At 35.2% G+C, this 19,547-nt stretch overlaps 1 protein-coding gene across 2 annotated transcripts in view; it reads left to right on the top strand.

Moving 5' to 3' along the window:
* The window catches only part of PCDH9 (protocadherin 9), a 1,155,874-nt gene that overhangs the window by 407,634 nt on the left and 728,693 nt on the right, over positions 1-19,547 (top strand). For both annotated transcript variants that reach the window (XM_070380570.1, XM_070380569.1), the window contains exon 3: positions 11,028-11,129. In XM_070380570.1, coding sequence (XP_070236671.1) covers positions 11,028-11,129 — 102 coding nt within the window. The remainder of the gene's footprint in view (positions 1-11,027; positions 11,130-19,547) is intronic.

The raw sequence follows: 19,547 nt of genomic DNA, 5'->3' as shown, positions 1-19,547 counted from the left end.
CCACTAGCTTTGTTCCTAACTTTGTTTCTTAAGGTCCACTTGACTTCACACTCCAGGTTGTTCCGCTCTAGGTGAATGACCACACCATCATAGTTATCTGTGTCATTAAGACCTTTTTTGCACATTTCTTCTGTGTATACTTTATAGCTCTTCTTAATCTCTTCTGCTTCTGTTAGTTCCTTACCATTTCTGTCCTTTGTATTTGATACTCTTTTAGAATTCCCTGGAAATATTAACCAATTAAAAAAAATACATTGACTTTCGTGGACATTAATTACCTAAGAGTGAAAATGAAACTCATCATTTTCCTTCCCTGAAGCTTTCAATTCAGGCCAGAAATATAACAGAAAGATCATTTTCAAATTCCCAATGAACATTTCTAAAATGACCTCTCCCTTTGTATTTGAAATATTAAAACTATTTTTACTCACTCTATTTTTCTTGTGTTGAGACAATTTTAGTTTTGTTTCCCTTCAAACTATAAATAAAATTAAGTTATAAATACATGAAAAATTATAAGGGATTTTATAGCAAAAATTAAAAAGATAAACTATAAAAAAATGTCTGGAATTAAAAATATAACGTGAATAATCTTGATTGATCCTGGTACTGAAAATGTCTGTTATTGTGTTCCTTAGAATATGTTTAGACAGAAGTTAGCCTCTCTTCCTAAGTGTCTGGAGCTGTAAAGGGTTCCATGTATTTAAAATGCAGAATTAATTTGCAGTATGCAATGCTGACTGGCATTAATGAGGCTTTGCTCAAGCAACATAACATGCCGTCTTTTGTAATTTAAAATCTTTCAATGTCTTACTGCTCTTGTGAAATGGCTTTATAGTAAGGTAATAATACAAGGAAGAAACCAATGGAGAAGTTATAAAGCATGGAATATTGGTATTTGAAGTGTACTTTCTGAGGGTTTTTATTTCTATGCATGCCCATAGCAACTGGGTCAAAAGGGGTACATAAAACTACATAACATCCATGAACCACTTAAAGAAAGTGTTGTAATGTGCAGAAAGCTACAATTTGTGGTCTTCATAAAGGTAGTTTTGCACTGCTGTTCCTTGGTGAGTAATGACCTATAACTGTATCCAGTTTATCTGTATTATATTAGAGAGCTTAGTAGTAATTGCTTATAAGACAATTTATAACTGGATGTGAGGAAATATATGACCTTATTCATGTATGTATTTATTTATTTAGCAAAATTGAGTTCATACTCATGTACCCAGCACCCTGGCACACTCAGTGCTCAGTTCACAGAAGTTTGCTCTGCTGTTACACATTTAGAGGAAAGCTGCTGCATAATTTTGACATAGGATGCTATTGCTTAATTTTTAACTAAATTACCAAAATTTCTATAGAACTATAAAATTATTTTCCTTTTATTCCAAACGTCATTAAGTATTATGTTGATAAAAGAAGATAAAATTCAGCTTAATGTAGCCCCTTCAAAAACTTTATGATTCTTTTGGGAATATATCTTTATCTCCATCTCAAGCTCTGCATTTGTCAATTGTCCACTAAAAAAAGCCTTGAAAGTCATTGCCTAGAAGGAAAGTATGCAATTTTCAGGTATCCTCAGGAAATGAACAATATACAGAGTTGCTAAATATTTTTAGTAACCAGATATTTATATCGATGTATTGCTTTCAAATACCACTTAAGCAATAACACACTGGGAGAAAGCTATTTCTTGGTTATGATACCTCTCACCTATACTTTTTTATTAAATGGTTACAATTGTTTGAAAAATGTCTGTCAGTCTATGATAGAGTTCATTAAATTTTGAAATAGCTTATGAAGAATTCCTAAACAAAGGGAGAAAAAGTTTTCATCTGATCAGATCAGATCAGTCACTCAGTCGTGTCTGACTCTTTGCAACCCCATGAATCGCAGCACGCCAGGCCTCCCTGTCCATCAGCAACTCCCGGAGTTCACTCAGACTCACGTCCATCGAGTCATTGATGCCATCCAGCCATCTCATCCTCTGTCGTCCCCTTTTCCTCCTGCCCCCAATCCCTCCCAGCATCAGAGTCTTTTCCAATGAGTCAACTCTTCACATGAGGTGGCCAAAGTACTGGAGTTTCAGCTTTAGCATCATTCCTTCCAAAGAAATCCCAGGGCTGATCTCCTTCAGAATGGACTGGTTGGATCTCCTTGCAGTCCAAGGGACTCTCAAGAGTCTTCTCCAACACCACAGTTCAAAAGCATCAATTCTTCGGGGCTCAGCCTTCTTTACAGTCCAACTCTCACATCCATACATGACCACAGGAAAAACCATAGCCTTGACTAGGTGAACCTTTGTTGTCAAAGTGATGTTTCTGCCTTTGAATATGCTATCTAGGTTGGTCATAACTTTTCTTCCAAGGAGTAAGCGTCTTTTAACTTCATGGCTGCAGTCACTATCTGTAGTGATTTTGGAGCCCAGAAAAATAAAGTCTGACACTGTTTCCACTGTTTCCCCATCTATTTCCCATGAAGTGGTGGGACCAGATGCCATGATCTTGGTTTTCTGAATGTTGAGCTTTAAGCCAACTTTTTCACTCTCCTCTTTCACTTTCATCAAGAGGTTTTTGAGTTCCTCTTCACTTCCTGCCATAAGGGTGGTGTCATCTGCATATCAGAGGTTATTGATATTTTTCCCGGCAATCCTGATTCCAGCTTGTGTTTCTTCCAGTCCAGCGTTTCTCATGATGTACTCTGCATATAAGTTAAATAAACAGGGTGACAATATACAGCCTTGACGTACTCCTTTTCCTATGTTTTTTTTTTTTAAATTTTATTTTATTTTTAAACTTTACATAATTGTATTAGTTTTGCCAAATATCAAAATGAATCCACCACAGGTATACATGTGTTCCCCATCCCGAACCCTCCTCCCTCCTCCCTCCCCATACCATCCCTCTGGGTCATCCCAGTGCACTAGCTCCAGGCATCCAGTATCGTGCATCGAACCTGGACTGGCATCTCGTTTCATACATGATATTTTACATGTTTCAATGCCATTCTCCCAAATCTTCCCACCCTCTCCCTCTCCCACAGAGTCCATAAGACTGTTCTATACATCAGTGTCTCTTTTGCTGTCTCGTACACAGGGTTATTGTTACCATCTTTCTAAATTCCATATATATGCGTTAGTATACGTATTGGTGTTTTTCCTTCTGGCTTACTTCACTCTGTATAGTAGGCTCCAGTTTCATCCACCTCATTAGAACTGATTCAAATGTATTCTTTTTAATGGCTGAGTAATACTCCATTGTGCATATGTACCACGGCTTTCTTATCCATTCATCTGCTGATGGACATCTAGGTTGCTTCCATGTCCTGGCTATTATAAACAGTGCTGAGATGAACACTGGGGTATATGTGTCTCTTTCCCTTCTGGTTTCCTCAGTGTGTATGCCCAGCAGTGGGATTGCTGGATCATAAGGCAGTTCTATTTCCAGTTTTTTAAGGAATCTCCACACTGTTCTCCATAGTGGCTGTACTAGTTTGCATTCCCACCAACAGTGTGAGAGGGTTCCCTTTTCTCCACACCCTCTCCAGCATTTATTACTTGTAGACTTTTTCATCGCAGCCATTCTGACTGGTGTGAAATGGTACCTCATAGTGGTTTTGATTTGCATTTCTCTGATAATGAGTGATGTTGAGCAGCAGATCAGGTGGTCTGGTATTCTTAACTTAAATTACTTACTGAATTTCATCAAACATTAATTCCACATTCTTATTTTTCCAATCCTCTTTTTAACTTATATTTGTTATGATTTTTTACAAAATATTCCTATATTTTAACTGTTTCAGAATAAATTGACTCCATTTAGTGTATTATAATAATAGTAGCTAGAAGTAAATATTATACTAATATTTTAAAAGTAACCTGCTTGCATAACAAAGTGCACAATAAGAAATACTTATTTTTGTCTGTTAATACCACTTGTTACAGGAAACTATAATTGAGGGAAGCCATCTGGTCTATTTAATGGCCTATGCCAAAAGGCTATATAAAATCAGCCTTTGTTTTCTCATAAATTCCACATGGAGCAGTCAACTTCTCCCTGTTCATTGAGCAACAGTGACTGCCTCCATCTGGCTAGCCTCTGTGAACCTGGACTAAAAATGGAAATGCTTCTTGGGACAGAGGAGACAGCAAGTGCTATTAAGGATGGAAGGGGAGGAGGCACCTTTGGGACCTCAAGAAAGGAGAAGAAAGGCTATCTCCAGACTGAAAGGAGATATAGGATGGGGACTGTGAATAGAGTGGAGGGGAATTTACGTAAAGCAGAGGGTTATTGGCCAGTTCAAGTAGTTTTGAAGTAGATCCCAGTTAACTTGCATACCCCTGGGGTGTCTGATGCCCTGGAAGAACCAAGACTGGATGGGCAAAGTCTCCTGGGTAGTCAAATTGTGCAGGGCCAAGAAGTTGAACAGGAGCTAATTTGTTCATATATGCGGTAGATCAATTCAAATGTATCCACTTACGTGACATATTATTGTGAAGAAATTGCTTCCTGCCATGAATTACTGAGGGCTTCCCTTGTGGTTCAGCTGGTAAAGAATGTGTCTGCACTGTGGGAGACCTGGGTTGATCCCTGGGTTGGGAAGATCTCCTGGAGAAGGGAACGGCTGCCCACTGCACTATTCTTGTCTGGAGAATTCCATGGACTGTATAGTCTACGGGGTCACAAAGAGTCGGACACGACTGAGGGACTTTGACTTCACTCCACTTCACTTCATGAATTACCAAAGGTCCAGTTTGATAAACAAAGCATGATGACTAAATCTATTGCTTTTTTAATTGTTTTTACTGCAGGTACTCTCTCAATCTATGAGATGAACACACTATATTTTTGTCTTAGCGTTTACAACACAAAGTGTAGGTTTGGGGAATACTCATTTTGCAATGAATTTGTCTGCTGGGGACAAAAGACTAAAAGAAAAAAGAAAATAGCTACCAAGAAATTATTACCCAGGGAGTTAGAAGCCAAAATAATCTAGGTGAATATAAGTCTCTGCAAAAAGTCTTGCTTTTTTTTTCATGTATTCTTTCATTTCACTTAAAATTTTCACTTAAAATACTTATGAAATACCTCGTAATGCTGCAGGCATTGTAGTAAATTGTCAACAGGAGGATCATGTTCTCTTGTGAAGTGAAAGAAAACAAAACATATTCAGAGAAAGTAGCCACAGTACCCTAGGAAGAAAACCAGCATGTTCCTCAACTAGCTTTAGAAAAACATTTTCTACTGAAAAGGAGAGGATTGATCCTGAGCCAGATCTGAAGAGATTTATCTTCCACATAGTACCTTTACTTCTGAAGATGCATTATTTCAAGATTTTATAGATCATAAAGCCATTTTTATAACCATTATCTACAATTTTGTTGAAGTGGATGGAACAAATTTTTAACAAAGCCATGCTAATTCTTTTTCTATGTACTGACTCATTTTCAGGTATTTGAAAAACTCAGAAAAAGTAAAGAGAAGTAAGGAAAATACCTATGTCCTTAGTACCCAGAATTAACATATGTTAATATTTTATGATATTTCTGTCTCCAATTTTTTTAAGAAAAATACTTTTTTAAGGAAAAGAAGAGGGGCAAAGCATTTTTTTAAAAAACAAAATAAACAAGCAGATACCTTTACGCTGCTGATGCAGGTGACATTCCTTTCTGCATCCTTTTGTCTGCATGCATGCTCAGTTGGTTCAGTCATGTCTGACTCTTTGTTACCCCATGGACTTCAGCCTACCAGACTCCTCTGTCCATGGGATTCTCCAGGCAAGAATACTGCAGTGGGTTACCATGCCTTCTTCCAGGGGATCTTCCTGATCCAAGGATCAAACCCATGTCTCTTACCTCTCCTGAACTGATAGGCAAGTTCTTTACCACAAGGACCACTTGGGAAGCCCTTGGATCCTTTTATGGTTCATCATTTTTCCTTATTCTATATAAGTAATCTCTACACTGATATATATTCTAGCCATCTGTATTTCTATGATTTTAAAACCAAATACTATTTATGTGGTGTTTAGCTTTAAAATTTATTATACTGCATTTTCATTTTGAATCAAAATATGCATTACACAAGGCAACTACCTATGTGTTAACATACCTTGATGAGCATTTTAACTTTGTTTTCCAAGCGTATTTAATAATGACAGGACAATAAGCCAATAAAGAAGGATTCATAGAAGATATTAGAGACAAACAGGAAATACAAGCTCAAGGCTTCCTGATTTGAGACAGAGTAAGTTTCAGGACATTCAGTGATTAGAACAAATTTTCAGAAATCGGAGCATATGCTGTGGATCTCTTAAAATATAAACTTTATCAGTTTCCTGAAATACTCATAAAAATATATGGTTTGATATAAGCATGTTTAGGAACATTTGAAAAGCCCTTCCTTTGTCTGTTTATGAATAGTAAATGGTTCATGTGTCTGTTTGAGAAAGTAGTTTAGAATTGGAAACCAGTGGAGAATGCCATCAGAAAACGTACTTCCTAGGGAAGTAAGCTTCATTTTCTCCAAACTTTTCAGTTTTAGCAATGACAATACCAACATGAACAGTTACATGATTCCAGAAGGAAAGCGTGAGCGATAAAAGGACACCCAGGAGTTCGTGGGCCCTTGCAGGGCGAGTGACACAAATGCATCTGGAAGGAAGGAATTATCAGTTGTGTCAAGTGAGAAGAGGACTGTGAATTGCCCTTCAGTTACTATAAGAGGTGATAAAAACTTGACACACATGGGCTGTACAAAGGAATGGGTGGAGAGATTGAAGATACCAAGTGCAGACAAGTCTTTAGATTCGTTTCTGCAAATGTGAATCTTTTACTGATGTTTAGAACTTTTGTATTAAAAACTGAAGAATGTTTACTAACTCTTCATGAAAGCAATCTCTAGTTTCTTAAAATGAGTAGGAATAATAGTTTCTGTGAGAAGCTTTAACAAAAGGAATTGTTATTTAATGAAACCTATAGCATAAAAACACAAGGTGGCCGCCTGTATAATGACTGCACAGATTTTGTAATAACACTATTGATTTTGGGGAAACAACCTTGAATTTGCAAGAACGTAGGAGGAGTAAGAGGCTACTACTATAGAGTTGGGTGGAAACATGTAAAGAATCCCCTTTGTAGCAAAGAAAACAGCAGTGTTTAACTTCATGGTTATAAAATTTTTCATAAAACTTTTGTTGCTTTTGTTACTGTTGTAGTTTTTCTCTTGATATTTTGACTATGAAGTACTTCCTTAGGAATTTGTATCAAAAATGAAAGAACTAATATTCCTTATTGTGAGCCAGATTTGTGTAGGTATTTCTATTGAGAGTGAATGACAATTTCCCAGGAATTATGACAAGTGTTTAAGGGTGGGAAGAGTTATACACATAATAAAATAGATACTATTAAATGGAAAATATGAAATAGAATTGAAAGTATAAAATAAATGTATTTACATTGATCTCCATTTAATATGATTGTTGTTAGAGAACTCTACCTCTCTTAAATTTGATGTACATATGAATCCCTCAATATTAAATCTGATTTAGCAAATCTATCTTGACCATAACTCATTTTATAGTTATTTGTATCAAATTTGGAAAATGGAAAAATTCTAGTTGATGAAATCTCAAGACTTTTAAATAAACTTTCAATCTATTTTCAGCTGTAACTGTCATTGAACTAGAAATTTGTTGGGAAGAATACATAGCAATTAAATTGTTTTTCCCTTAAGAATGTGTTTCCTTAATGTTTGGGCTATTAATAATATTGGCTCTCAAAATATTCTTTACAGTGCTATTTTTGCTTTCTTTTTCACTCTGATTCATAGATTTGTAATCCCTGGAGGCCTTATAACACTGAAAAAGTTTAAAAAGTGATAACATTACAGTGAATTAAACTTTTCCTTGGATGCCATTAACTATTCTGTTAATGCCTCTGTTTATAAGAGGCTGCTAAATAATTAGACTCAAGAAAGGGATTGTGGTAAAATCTTGTTTAGATGGAAGGACTTACCTGAGTGTAAGTTGTATTGCAAATGCATTCGTTTTGCTTACATAATATCACTGCCTTAGGGAAGTAGGGAAGGAATGAAGATAAAAGCTCACCTTTGGTACCCACTGTATATAAAGTACCATTCCATTATTTGGTTGTCATCTCTCATATTACAGTCCAATTCTGTAACTTCTCATCATTGGTCTAACCGTTAAATTTCATGTACTAATAACCCCTGTCCCTATTCTCATGGCATGGCTCACACGATCCATGGTTAAAGCATTATTGAACTACTTGCCGCTCATAGGCAAGTCTGGGGAATTCATGTCTCTAGCCTTTACATATGCTGATCGTTCTGTCCTAAATGTACTGGCCATGATTCCCTCATCAGCACATTTTTCAAGACTAGACTCACTGGAGTCTCACAGTTCTCTTTTCTCTGTCCCTTAGCAACTTATGCTTATCATGATGGTTCTTTGTTTCCAATTATACTTCACTGCTAGTGTGAGACCATTGCAGATATGAAATACCATATCTTGGTGAAACACTAAAATCCTGAATCAAAGCATGCACTCAGCAAATATCTGATGATCAAACAAATGAACAAATAGAATAGAAGATGTGAATGAATAAGCAAATGAATAAATCCCTTAAGGGAGAAATGTCAGGATAGCCAAATCCCAAGTCCTGTTACATAGGAGTGATTTCAATGGTCAAATCCTTGCACAGAGGCCTTTGAATCTATCTGAACCTCTGCACTCCCCATCTGTTAAAGTAGGATTACATTTTCTGCCTCTCTCTGCAGAGGTTTCTTGTGGATAATACATAAAATTTATATGTAAAGATATAAAGTATTATGCAAACATAGGATTTTTTTTCCAATTTCAGAGGCATTGTGAGGCATCCAAAAAAAAATAATAAAATAAAATAATCACATAATCCACAATGGGTTAAATAAGGAAAAGGATTAACAAGAGATCAGATTGAAAGAGGAGTGAGGCTAAAATTCCCTATAGTGTCCTGAGGCCAGAAAAGAAATGAAAACTTTAACCCAGGGATTCTAAACTCTTGGCTACACACAAGAATTACCTGGGGATTTCAAAAATAGTTTTGCCTTAGCTCTAATTTATCTGGCGTGAGGTGGGGCTCAGTCAGCGACACTTTATTTAAAGTTCCCTGAGTGATTCTACGTACAGGCAGGATGAGAACCACTGCTGGGTCACAGGAATTGCGGAAATGTTTCTAAGGAGAAAAACTGCATAATACATGAGAGGTTTTAAAAAGATTAATCAGCATGAATAGATATGAGGAAAAGTGAGGGACATGAATTGAGAGATTAAAATGTCTAAGACCATCACAGATGAAGATAACTTTTAAACCTAAACTTTTTTGAAAGCTGGTATCTCTCATTGTGGAGAGATACCAAAGATTGACCTTCATAATTAACAGTGAAGTTGTTCACACAAACTCAGGCACATTCTAAGAATTAATACTGGCAGACCAGTGTTTTACGAATTATACCTAAGTCACTAAGATTATAAACAGAGGTTAAATGCAATCACCATTTGTTTTATTACCCAAAACAAGTTCCTAGAGGAGGTAGGTTTTAAACAGGGTTAAAATGATGTTATTGTAGAGAGGACAGGCATATATTCTTTTTCATGACAAAGGTTTCTAATATAGGCTTAGGTTTCAGAGTCATGCTTTCCTACTCTGCTATATTGCAGAGTCTCTTAAACAAACAAAAATAAATGAGGTAATTAATAATTGAGATGCTTGAAATGTAATGAAGGATATTTTGAAATTATTTTCAGAATATTTGCTCTTTCTCTGAGTTTAAAATAAAAACATTTAAGCTTTAAAACATGTAATGTGAATATTTTAAAATACGTATAAATATATAAAATATAAAATGGTGGTTTTGAGATTAAAATATACTGACCTTGATTATACTAAACTCTAAAACTCACTTGCTTTTGAAAATGGTTTTGAAAGTAATTTTGTAAGTTTGTTTTTTGGGATGGGGAAAGTAAAATTTCACTGGTGAACCAAAACAGTGGCATTCTACCTTGAAAAATATTATCTCCCCTACTTATGTCATAAAAATCTATACATACCTTTGTAGTCTTATGGGAGAAGAAAGGTTATATGTCAGTGATGAGCCTTTTGGGGAGGCACTACAATGTTTTTTATTAAAGTGGAGACCTTAGAAACCCAATATTATGTTTAATAAATGATCAAGCAGCCATGAAACTAGTAAGAGATTTAGTAAAGAAGGAGGCAAGGATAACAGAAAGTAAATTATATCTTGTTGTCACACAAAACAACTTTTGGAGGAATATGGTAAATAATCATTTTAATATTTTCATGGAGAAAAGCCAAGCCATTCTATGATATCTTTTTTTAAAATTCATATTCATTTATAGGTGAATTAATTTAGTCAACATGTTTTTAAAAATATTTTGCATTTGCTACAGAAAAAATGTGAAATAATACTTTAAGACCTTTAACTTTTAATTTTTCAGTTTTGTCTGTTTCAAATGTATCATTTATAAAGGACATAGATATGGAAGATATGAAGAATGATCTGAGTAGTAGCCCAACTTTGGGAAAATAAATATTTTTATGTCTCATTTCTCTCATCTGTAACTGGGGATAATAATATCTATGTCACAATTTAATAATATGTGATATATATCAAGCATTTGAATAATACCTCACACAAATAATTACATCATACAAGCTTTAGCTACTAAAATTGTAAGTATAGTAAATAAATATTGCAATAGAAGGAGTAAAATAACTACATCTTAGATTTCTTTAGTTTTAGTGAAAACACAATTTGTTTATCCTGGGACCATTTTTTACCTTTTTGGTACAGGCTCAATATGAATGCATGTACTTACTTGAGGAAGACCCCTGATAGTTCACAGGAACCTCCTTCATTAGAAGCTTAGCAAACCATGTCTCTCAATAGACACTCTTAATATAGAATAGTTTGTCACAATTATTTGGTAATCTCTTTCAGTGTAACTCACACAACAAAAGTGACAATATTCCTGTCACTCCTCAGAAATGTCCCAGCTCTGCGGGTTTCCATATTCAGGAGAATGAAGAAGGCCATTACGAGGTATGCCATAATTCTATGGAGATCATGTTGGTACTGAGCAATTTACATTTTCCTAGTGATTTTAAATACTCTAAGTTAACTTATAAATATGTTCTTTGCTGACCTTCTTTTTTGGTCATATTTTTATATTAGTATCTTTTTAAAACAATTTAAAATAAACTGTTAGAACAAAAGGGAAGAATAACCTTTTTCTCTTCTGGTAATGGTCAAACTATAAAATATAGTGCTCTTGTCAATGACTGTAAAGTGTTGCTTTTTAGCAATTTTTGGAGACAGTAATGGGCAACTTTCTTTTTAAATATTTTTAATTCATTTTTATTAGTTGAGCTAAAAATGCCCACATCCATTTGTTGAAAGATTGACTTGCTTAACCTGCTGTACTCAAGGAAGACAATGATGTTTAATATCAAGAGGTTAAATTGGGGTTTTCATTAATCTTTTATTTTTTAATGACTTTTTCTCAGCTTGATCATTTATTTTCCTGTATATTTGAATTAAAAATAAAAATAGTCATGTTTTTCTTTTTTCTCTTAATGTGTTCATTGTATAATATTCTTTTATTTATTTATTCATTTTTAATTTGGGTAGAGCTATTACAGTACCAATTATTCTAGTATGGCTGAATGTACAAATCTATTATTTTTCATTAAAAATTGTGATAAACACATAGCATGAAATTTACTACTTTAACCATTTTAAGTATATAGTTTAATAGTGCTAAGTATGTTCACACTGTGCAATAAAAGTTCCACATTTTTAATGAGTTGTGCTTTAATAGTTGACTTTAACATTAATGCACACATACTTGTTTCACCTATTTTCCCCTATCATAGATGTAAAAGATGATGGATTGATAGAGCATATGTATTGGTGTAAATGTATGTGTGTTCTGGTGTGTTTGTGTTTATTCTATTTTCTCATTGAAGCTAGTTTTTTTTTTTTCCTCTATTCCCTTAAATGTATTGAAAATGTTTTGATTATTGTTAACAGTACAGTGTTTTTTGCCAACTAAAGGGATATATCATTGTCAAAGCCCCAGGTATAATGTAGGTCAGAGAAACTACTTTGGTTAATAGAAATTCGATTGGACAAGCAGCTTCTTTTTGGATATACCATTAACTGAGGTGGACAAAGTGACATTTGGGGAAGCTTATCCCCTAATTCCTTCTCCATGTATTTTCCTTTTTATTTGTGTGGATCTAACTATTTAGCAACATTCTTCTAAACTACAGAATATAGTCTTCTTCCCATTTTACTTTTATTTTCTTTATATTTCTTTCTCCAAAATCTTAATCATTTGACAGTTGAGAGAAGAATTATAATTTTTAACCCTTTGATTGTTCCTCATCACTATGTATTATGAGTCTAGAACACAGGGATTTGTGCCATTACTCACCCTTATTTCATCCAATAATAACTCAATTACTCTATTGAAGAAATAAATGTTTCATTCATAAACGTTCATGTAAATCTTTAAAGGGCCCATTCAGATATTTAAACCCATTAAAATCCAATTTTAAATTCCTAAGAATTATATCCATTTTTATATCATTTTCATTTCTGCATGTTTTGAGTAAAGAATCGATATCCCCCACAGACCTCTAGGATTTAATCATTAATTGAACACTTTTCTTACTTTTGTGTAGAAAATAAATGAGTTATAATTAAAATAATTTTCTATGAACCAATTTTTTTTTCTTCTCTAGATATTTTATAAGTTCCAAAGCACAGGAACACAGTTTATATAGAGTTTATTTGATTAAATTTTTAAGGAACATTGCCAAGAAAAAATGATACTCAGAATTATGATGTTGATTTATATTATGACTCCAAAAATCAAAGCTGAGAATTTATAACTAAAGGCAATTATGATGTGCAAAGTTGGTTCCTGCACTATGCTGTTATTTTTCTTCATATTGAATACTGAGCTAAGTTTATGTAAACATAAGTATATTCTTAATTTTCAATTTTCTAACAATTATATTTTTCCCTTCTTAATCAACTTAAGTAAAAAAATGGCATATTTGCTCTTAAAAATATTTGTGTCATATCTACTCATTTGTGTCATATCTACAAATTCAAATAAAAATTTGTATAATATCTACTCATTTGTATCATATCTACTCATTAAAGTAAAAAATAATATTTTATGTCAATTCATATTTATTAATCTGAATGAAACTATTAAATTTATACTATGACATTAGATATAAAATAAAACCAAGGCTGATATGACTAGCAAGATTTTAATCACACTTAAATTATCCCTCTTAATTTATATATAACAATTATTATGTACAGAAAGATTTTAATATCAGCTATTGGACAATTTTTATACCAAACACTATTCTAAGCATTCCATATGTATTACAAAATTTCATCTAATCTATTTCTGAGTATAAAACATGCTATGATTTTATGTACCACTAGGGAAAAATGGCTATTAATTAAATGCTGCTGCTGCTGCTAAGTTGCTTCAGTAGTGTCTGACTCTGTGCGACCCCATAGACCACACAGCCCGCCAGGCTCCCCTGTCCCTGGGATTCTCCAGGCAAGAACACTGAGTGGGTTGCCATTTCCTCCTCCAATGCATGAAAGTGAAAAGTTAAAGTGAAGTCACTCAGTCATGTCCAACTCTCAGCGACCCCATGGACTGCAGCCTACCAGGCTCCTCCGTCCATGGGATTTTCCAGGCAAGAGTACTGGAGTGGGGTGCCATTGCCTTCTCTGAATTAAATGCTAATAAATGTTAATTTATGATTTTTTAATGTGTGTCCTCCTATATATATATATATATATAAATACAGGAAATTTTGATATTAGTATTATTAAAATATAGCTCATTTAATCCTGACAACAATCCCATTAGGTAGGTACTATTATTATCATTACCTTTTTACAGATGTGACCACTGAGACACACAGAGGTTATGTAATTTTTCTCAAAATCACACAAATAGTAATTAATGAAAATGGAGTAAATCAGACCAACAAGATTTTAGAAACTTCAAGGTAATTACCCTGTGGTAATGTCTAAGAAAAAAAAAAGTCACAGGATATTTGACTGTTAGGAACCATCACATTTATATGTTCATGTTACTGAAGCATAATTTGAAGACTAGAAAGATGGAATAGCTTGCCCTGGGTCACAGAACTAGCTAGAGATAAGCACTAGAATTCGATCCAGATTTTCTGATCTTGGAGTGACCTAATAGCTAACTTCAGCTGCATAAAATTTTTCCAAGCCAAGTGTCAAAGAAAATAGTTCCAAAATTAGATTTCAAGTAAGGTGTGGAATTTAAACTAACTGTCATGTTTAAGTTTTATCTTCTTGTCAAGCCTCTGTCATCGTAAACATAGAGCCCCATAATGGTTAAAATAGAGGCCAAAAAAAAAAAAAAAGAATGTACCTTGTTTTCATGCCATAAATGCATATTACCCTTGCAAAGCATCTTTGATCTATAAATTTTATTGTTATTTCCCTTTATTATACTCAATTCCCTTTTCCCAGTAAACTGCATTAAGCATAAACAGATAGAGCTCTCGGTGTCTATATCCTGCAATCTGTAGGAAAATGTCTCATAGTTATTGGAATTCACACAAGACTGCATCTCAGTATGAGTAGATGCTCCCTGTCACTGTTTTTGATGCTTGAGCTAAAGTATTTTTACAAAATGGTCTAGTGTTCAGTGTATGAATTTTTGAGATAAGACTTTTTTTTCTTGTAGCAAAGAAATCCAAAAATCAATGTCAGATGAAAATCTTAGCTCTAAGAGTTAGGAAGATTGGTGGAAGAGTTTTAAAATGTGTGAACTTTAGCTGCCAGGCTTTGGAAATGTGGCAGCTATCACAAGTGTGAAATTCATGGGTGCAGATGGTTGATTAAGATATCCTAGGATGGACCACTGCTATAAATCTATAGGCCAAGATTGGGAAAAACATCTTGATAAGGGAAATATTTTTGACCCTTTAGGTAAATTTATAACACAAGTTTTGCTGGATTAAGAAGTTTATAGAAGTTAAATATGATTGGTTTCACAAACAACCCAGTGTGTGATTTGATGGAAATATTTAAAAAACAAAACATCAAATGGAAAGTGAGTGGACCATGTGGTAAGAGAACTACAATATATTAAACTATTACCACATCTTACATTTCACATTCATAACCTTAGGACAGTATTCCTCCAGTTCATTTCAGTTCAGTCTCTCAGTCATGTTCAACTCTTTGTGACCACATGAACCGTAGCACGCTAGGCCTCCTTGTCCATAACCAGCTCCCAGGGTCCACTCAAACGCATGTGCATTGAGTCAGTGATGCCATGCAACCATCTCATCCTCTGTCATCCCCTTCTCCTCCTGCTCTCAATCTTTCCCAGCATCAGGGTCTTTTCAAATGAGTCAGCTCTTCCCATCAGGTGGCCAAAGTATTGGAGTTTCAGCTTCAACATCAGTCCTTCCAATGAACACTCAGGATTGATCTCCTTTAGGATGGACTGGTTGATCTCCTCACAGTCCAAGGGATTCTCAAGTCTTCTCCAACACCACAGTCCAAAAGCATCAGTTCTTCGGTGCTCAGCTTTCTTTATAATCCAACTCTCACATCCATACATGACTACTGGAAAAACAATAGCCTTGACTAAACAGATATTTGTTGACAAAGTATGTCTCTGCTTTTTAATGTGCTGTCTAGGTTGGTAATAGCTTTTCTTCCAAGAAGCAAGCGTCTTTTAATTTCCTGGCTGCAGTCACCATCTGCAGTGATTTTGGAGCCCCAAAAATTAAAGTCTGCCACTATTTCCACTGTTTCCCCATCTACTTGCCATGAAGTGATGGGACCAGATGCCATGATCTTAGTTTTCTGAATGTTAAGTTTTAAGCCAACTTTTTCACTCTCCTTTCACTTTCATCAAGAGGCTTTTTAGTTCCTCTTCACTTTCTGCCATAAGGGTCATGTCATCTGCATATCTGAGGTTATTGATATTTCTCCCAGCAATCTTCATTCCAGCTTGTGCTTCATACAGCCATCATTTTTCAAGATGTATTTGCATATAGGTTAAATAAGCAGAGTGACAGTATACAGCCTTGATGTACTCCTTTTCCTATTTGGAACCAGTCTGTTGTTCCATGTCCAGTTGTAAATGTTTCTTCCTGACCTGCATACAGGTTTTTCCAGGTAATTATTATTTCCCTCCTCATTAAGGTTGAAGTTATGGGTGCACCTTGAGCTTGGGTCACCAAACAGAAGGCACATTGAAAGTTGGGAATACACTGGGCTCAATGTTTCCAATAGAGCTTAAAAATTAACGATACCAAATGGAGTAAGCAAGATGTTAACATTATCTGCTATTTTCAAATAAAAAAGGAAAAATGTAAAGCCTAAACACTTTTGCTTTTGTCTTACCTCAGTACAGTTCAGTTTAGTCACTCAGTCATGTCTGATTCTTTGCCACCCCATGGACTGCAGCACACCAGGCCTCCCTGTCCATCACCAACTCCCAGAGTTTACCCAAAATCATGTCCATTGAGTCAGTGATGCCATCCAACCAACTCATCCTCTGTCATCCCCTTCTCCTCCTGCTCTCAATCTTTCCCAGCATCAGGGTCTTTTCTTTTTTATTTTAGTTTTTAACTTTACAATATTGTATTGGTTTTGCCATATATCAACATAGCAAAAATCAACAAAGCCAAAAGCTGGTTCTTTGAAAGGATAAATAAAATTGACAAACCATTAGCCAGGGACTTTTCAAATGAGTCAGTTCTTTGCATCAGGTGGCCGAAGTATTGGAATTTCAGCTTCAACATCAGTCCTTCCGGTGAACACCCAGGACTGATCTCCTTTAGGATGGACTGTTTGGATCTCCTTGCAGTCCAAGGGACTCTCAAGAGTTTTCTCCATCACCACAGTTCAAAAGCATCAATTCCTCAGCTCAGCTTTCTTTATAGTGCAACTCTGACTAGTGGAGAAACCATAGCCTTGACTAGGCAGACATTTATTGACAAAGTAATGTCTCTGCTATATTGTCTAGGTCTTGCTCTTTTCTTTCCTTTTCTCCTTTTGTACTTAACACAATTAACCTTACTCAACTAACTTAATAGATTTAGACTATTAACTTAATAGTCTGAATCTAGTTAAGTAAGATTTAATAAGTGAATTTTAATTTTTTATTGTTGTTGTTCAGTGGTGTCTGACTCTTTGAGACCCCATGGACTGAAGCATGCAAAGCTCCAATGTCCTCCACTGTATCTTGGAGTTTGCTCAAAATCATGTCCACTGAGTCCATGATGCTATTTAACTACCTCATCTTCTGCTGCCCTCTTCTCTTTTTGCCTTCTATCTTTCCCAGCATCAAGGTCTTTTCAATTGAGCTGGCTCCTCTCATCAGGTGCTAAAGTGTTGGAACTTCAGCATTAGTCCTTCCAGTGAATATTCAGGGACTGATTTCCTTTAGGATTGACTGGTTTGATTTCCTTGCAGACCAAGGGACTCTCAAGAGTCTTATTGAACACCACAGTTCAAAAACATCAATTCTTCGGAGCTCAGCCTTCTTTATGGTCCAACTGTCACATCTGTACATGACTACTAGAAAAACCATAGCTTTGATTATATGGCACTTTGTCTTCAAAGTGATGCCTTTGCTTTTTAATATGCCATCTAGGGTTGTCATAGCTTTCCTTCCAAGGAGTAAGCATCTTTTAAACTATGGACTTGCATTTTCCTGTTGCTGGCATATTATATAGTCATGTTACCAAGCACATTTAGTTTCCAATAACTGTGTCTAGTACTTAGAATAGGTATTATAGCTGATACTAGTTTTTAAATGACAATAATAGGTACCATTTAGTATTTTTTTAATATTATAATATTGGTAAGTAGCAAAGAATATTGCAACTAATAGAGTTTCACTGCTGCTGCTGCTACTGCTAAGTCGCTTCAGTCATGTCTAACTGTTTGCAACCCCATAGAGGGCAGCCCACCAGGCTCCCCTGTCCCTGGGATTCTCCAGGCAAGAACACTGGAGTGGGGTGCCATTTCCTTCTCCAATGCATGAAAGTGAAAAGTGAAAGTGAAGTCGCTCAGTCGTATCCGACTCTCAGCAACCCCATGGACTGCAGCCTACCAGGCTCCTCCGTCCATGGGATTTTCCAGGCAAGAGTACTGGAGTGGGGTGCCATTGCCTTCTCCACTAATGGTACTAAATTCACAACCCGGTTTACTTTTATTTTATTTCTTTGTAAGAACAGCCTAGCCTAAAACTCAAAAAGTAGAAAATATTTAAAGATGTATACATGAGATATATATATATATATATATACATACACAAGTGTGCATGCATGATAAGTTGCTTCAGTTGCGTCTCTTTGTGACCCTGTGAACTGTTACCTGTCAGGCTCCCCTGTCCATGTGGATTCTCCAGGTAAGAATACTGGAGTAGATTGCCATGCCCTCATCCAGGGGATCTTCCTGACCCAGGGACTGAACACATTACTTTTGTTTCATGCATTGGCAGGCAGATTCTTTACTACTAGTACCCCCTGGGAAGCAGGTATATACACTTACATGCATACACACACACACATACACACACACATGCACGCACACATCCACACACACACACACATGCACATACACAACCACACACACACACATATATGCATACACACACTACATACATATGCATTTTAGGAATGATTCTTAATAGTAAAAAAATTATATATTCAGTAACATATAGAATTGCTTTCCAAAATGCTGTTAATTAATAAAAATGATGAAAAACTATATTACAGTTAGTAATATAGTAAATATTGTAATATAATAATGTAATACAGTAAAATAATGTAGTACATAATGTAATATAGTGAAAACTATATTACACTCAATATCTTACTATGGGACTTTGCATATCTAACAACTGGTACAGAAAGCATGCTGGATGGCAAGTCGAGGCCACTCACTAAAAAAGGACATAGTCCCTTTTTCTTCCTTTTCTCATGAAGATTCTAAATCTGCACTGGAGCGAAGTAATAAAAAATTACACATCATGGATCACTGTTGGAGTTCAGTTCTCACATGTCCAACTGAGAAAAGTCAAAGTTTTCTACATGCCATTTCATATGAGATTGACTTTGCAAAAAAATCCTAGAAAATAATGGTATCATTACTGACCACCATTCTAAACATTATTTAGGAATCTTTGTAATGACTGGAGAATCCCATGGACAGAGGAACCTGGAGGGCTATAGCCCATAGGGTCACAGAGTCAGACAAGACTGAAGTGACTTAGCACACATGCACATAATAACTGATGGGAAACTCTGCTTTGTATGTATCCATCATATGCAATTTATATTGTATAGATTAAAATTTTCCTTACATAATTCATTAAAAATATTTAAGCCCTCATTAGCTTCTAACTAA

This window comes from Bos mutus, chromosome 12 (genome assembly GCF_027580195.1).
Source record: "Bos mutus isolate GX-2022 chromosome 12, NWIPB_WYAK_1.1, whole genome shotgun sequence".
Taxonomy (NCBI): Eukaryota; Metazoa; Chordata; class Mammalia; order Artiodactyla; family Bovidae; genus Bos; species Bos mutus.
Note: the sequence above shows the minus strand (reverse complement) of the source record. Positions and strands in the feature narration are given on the sequence as shown.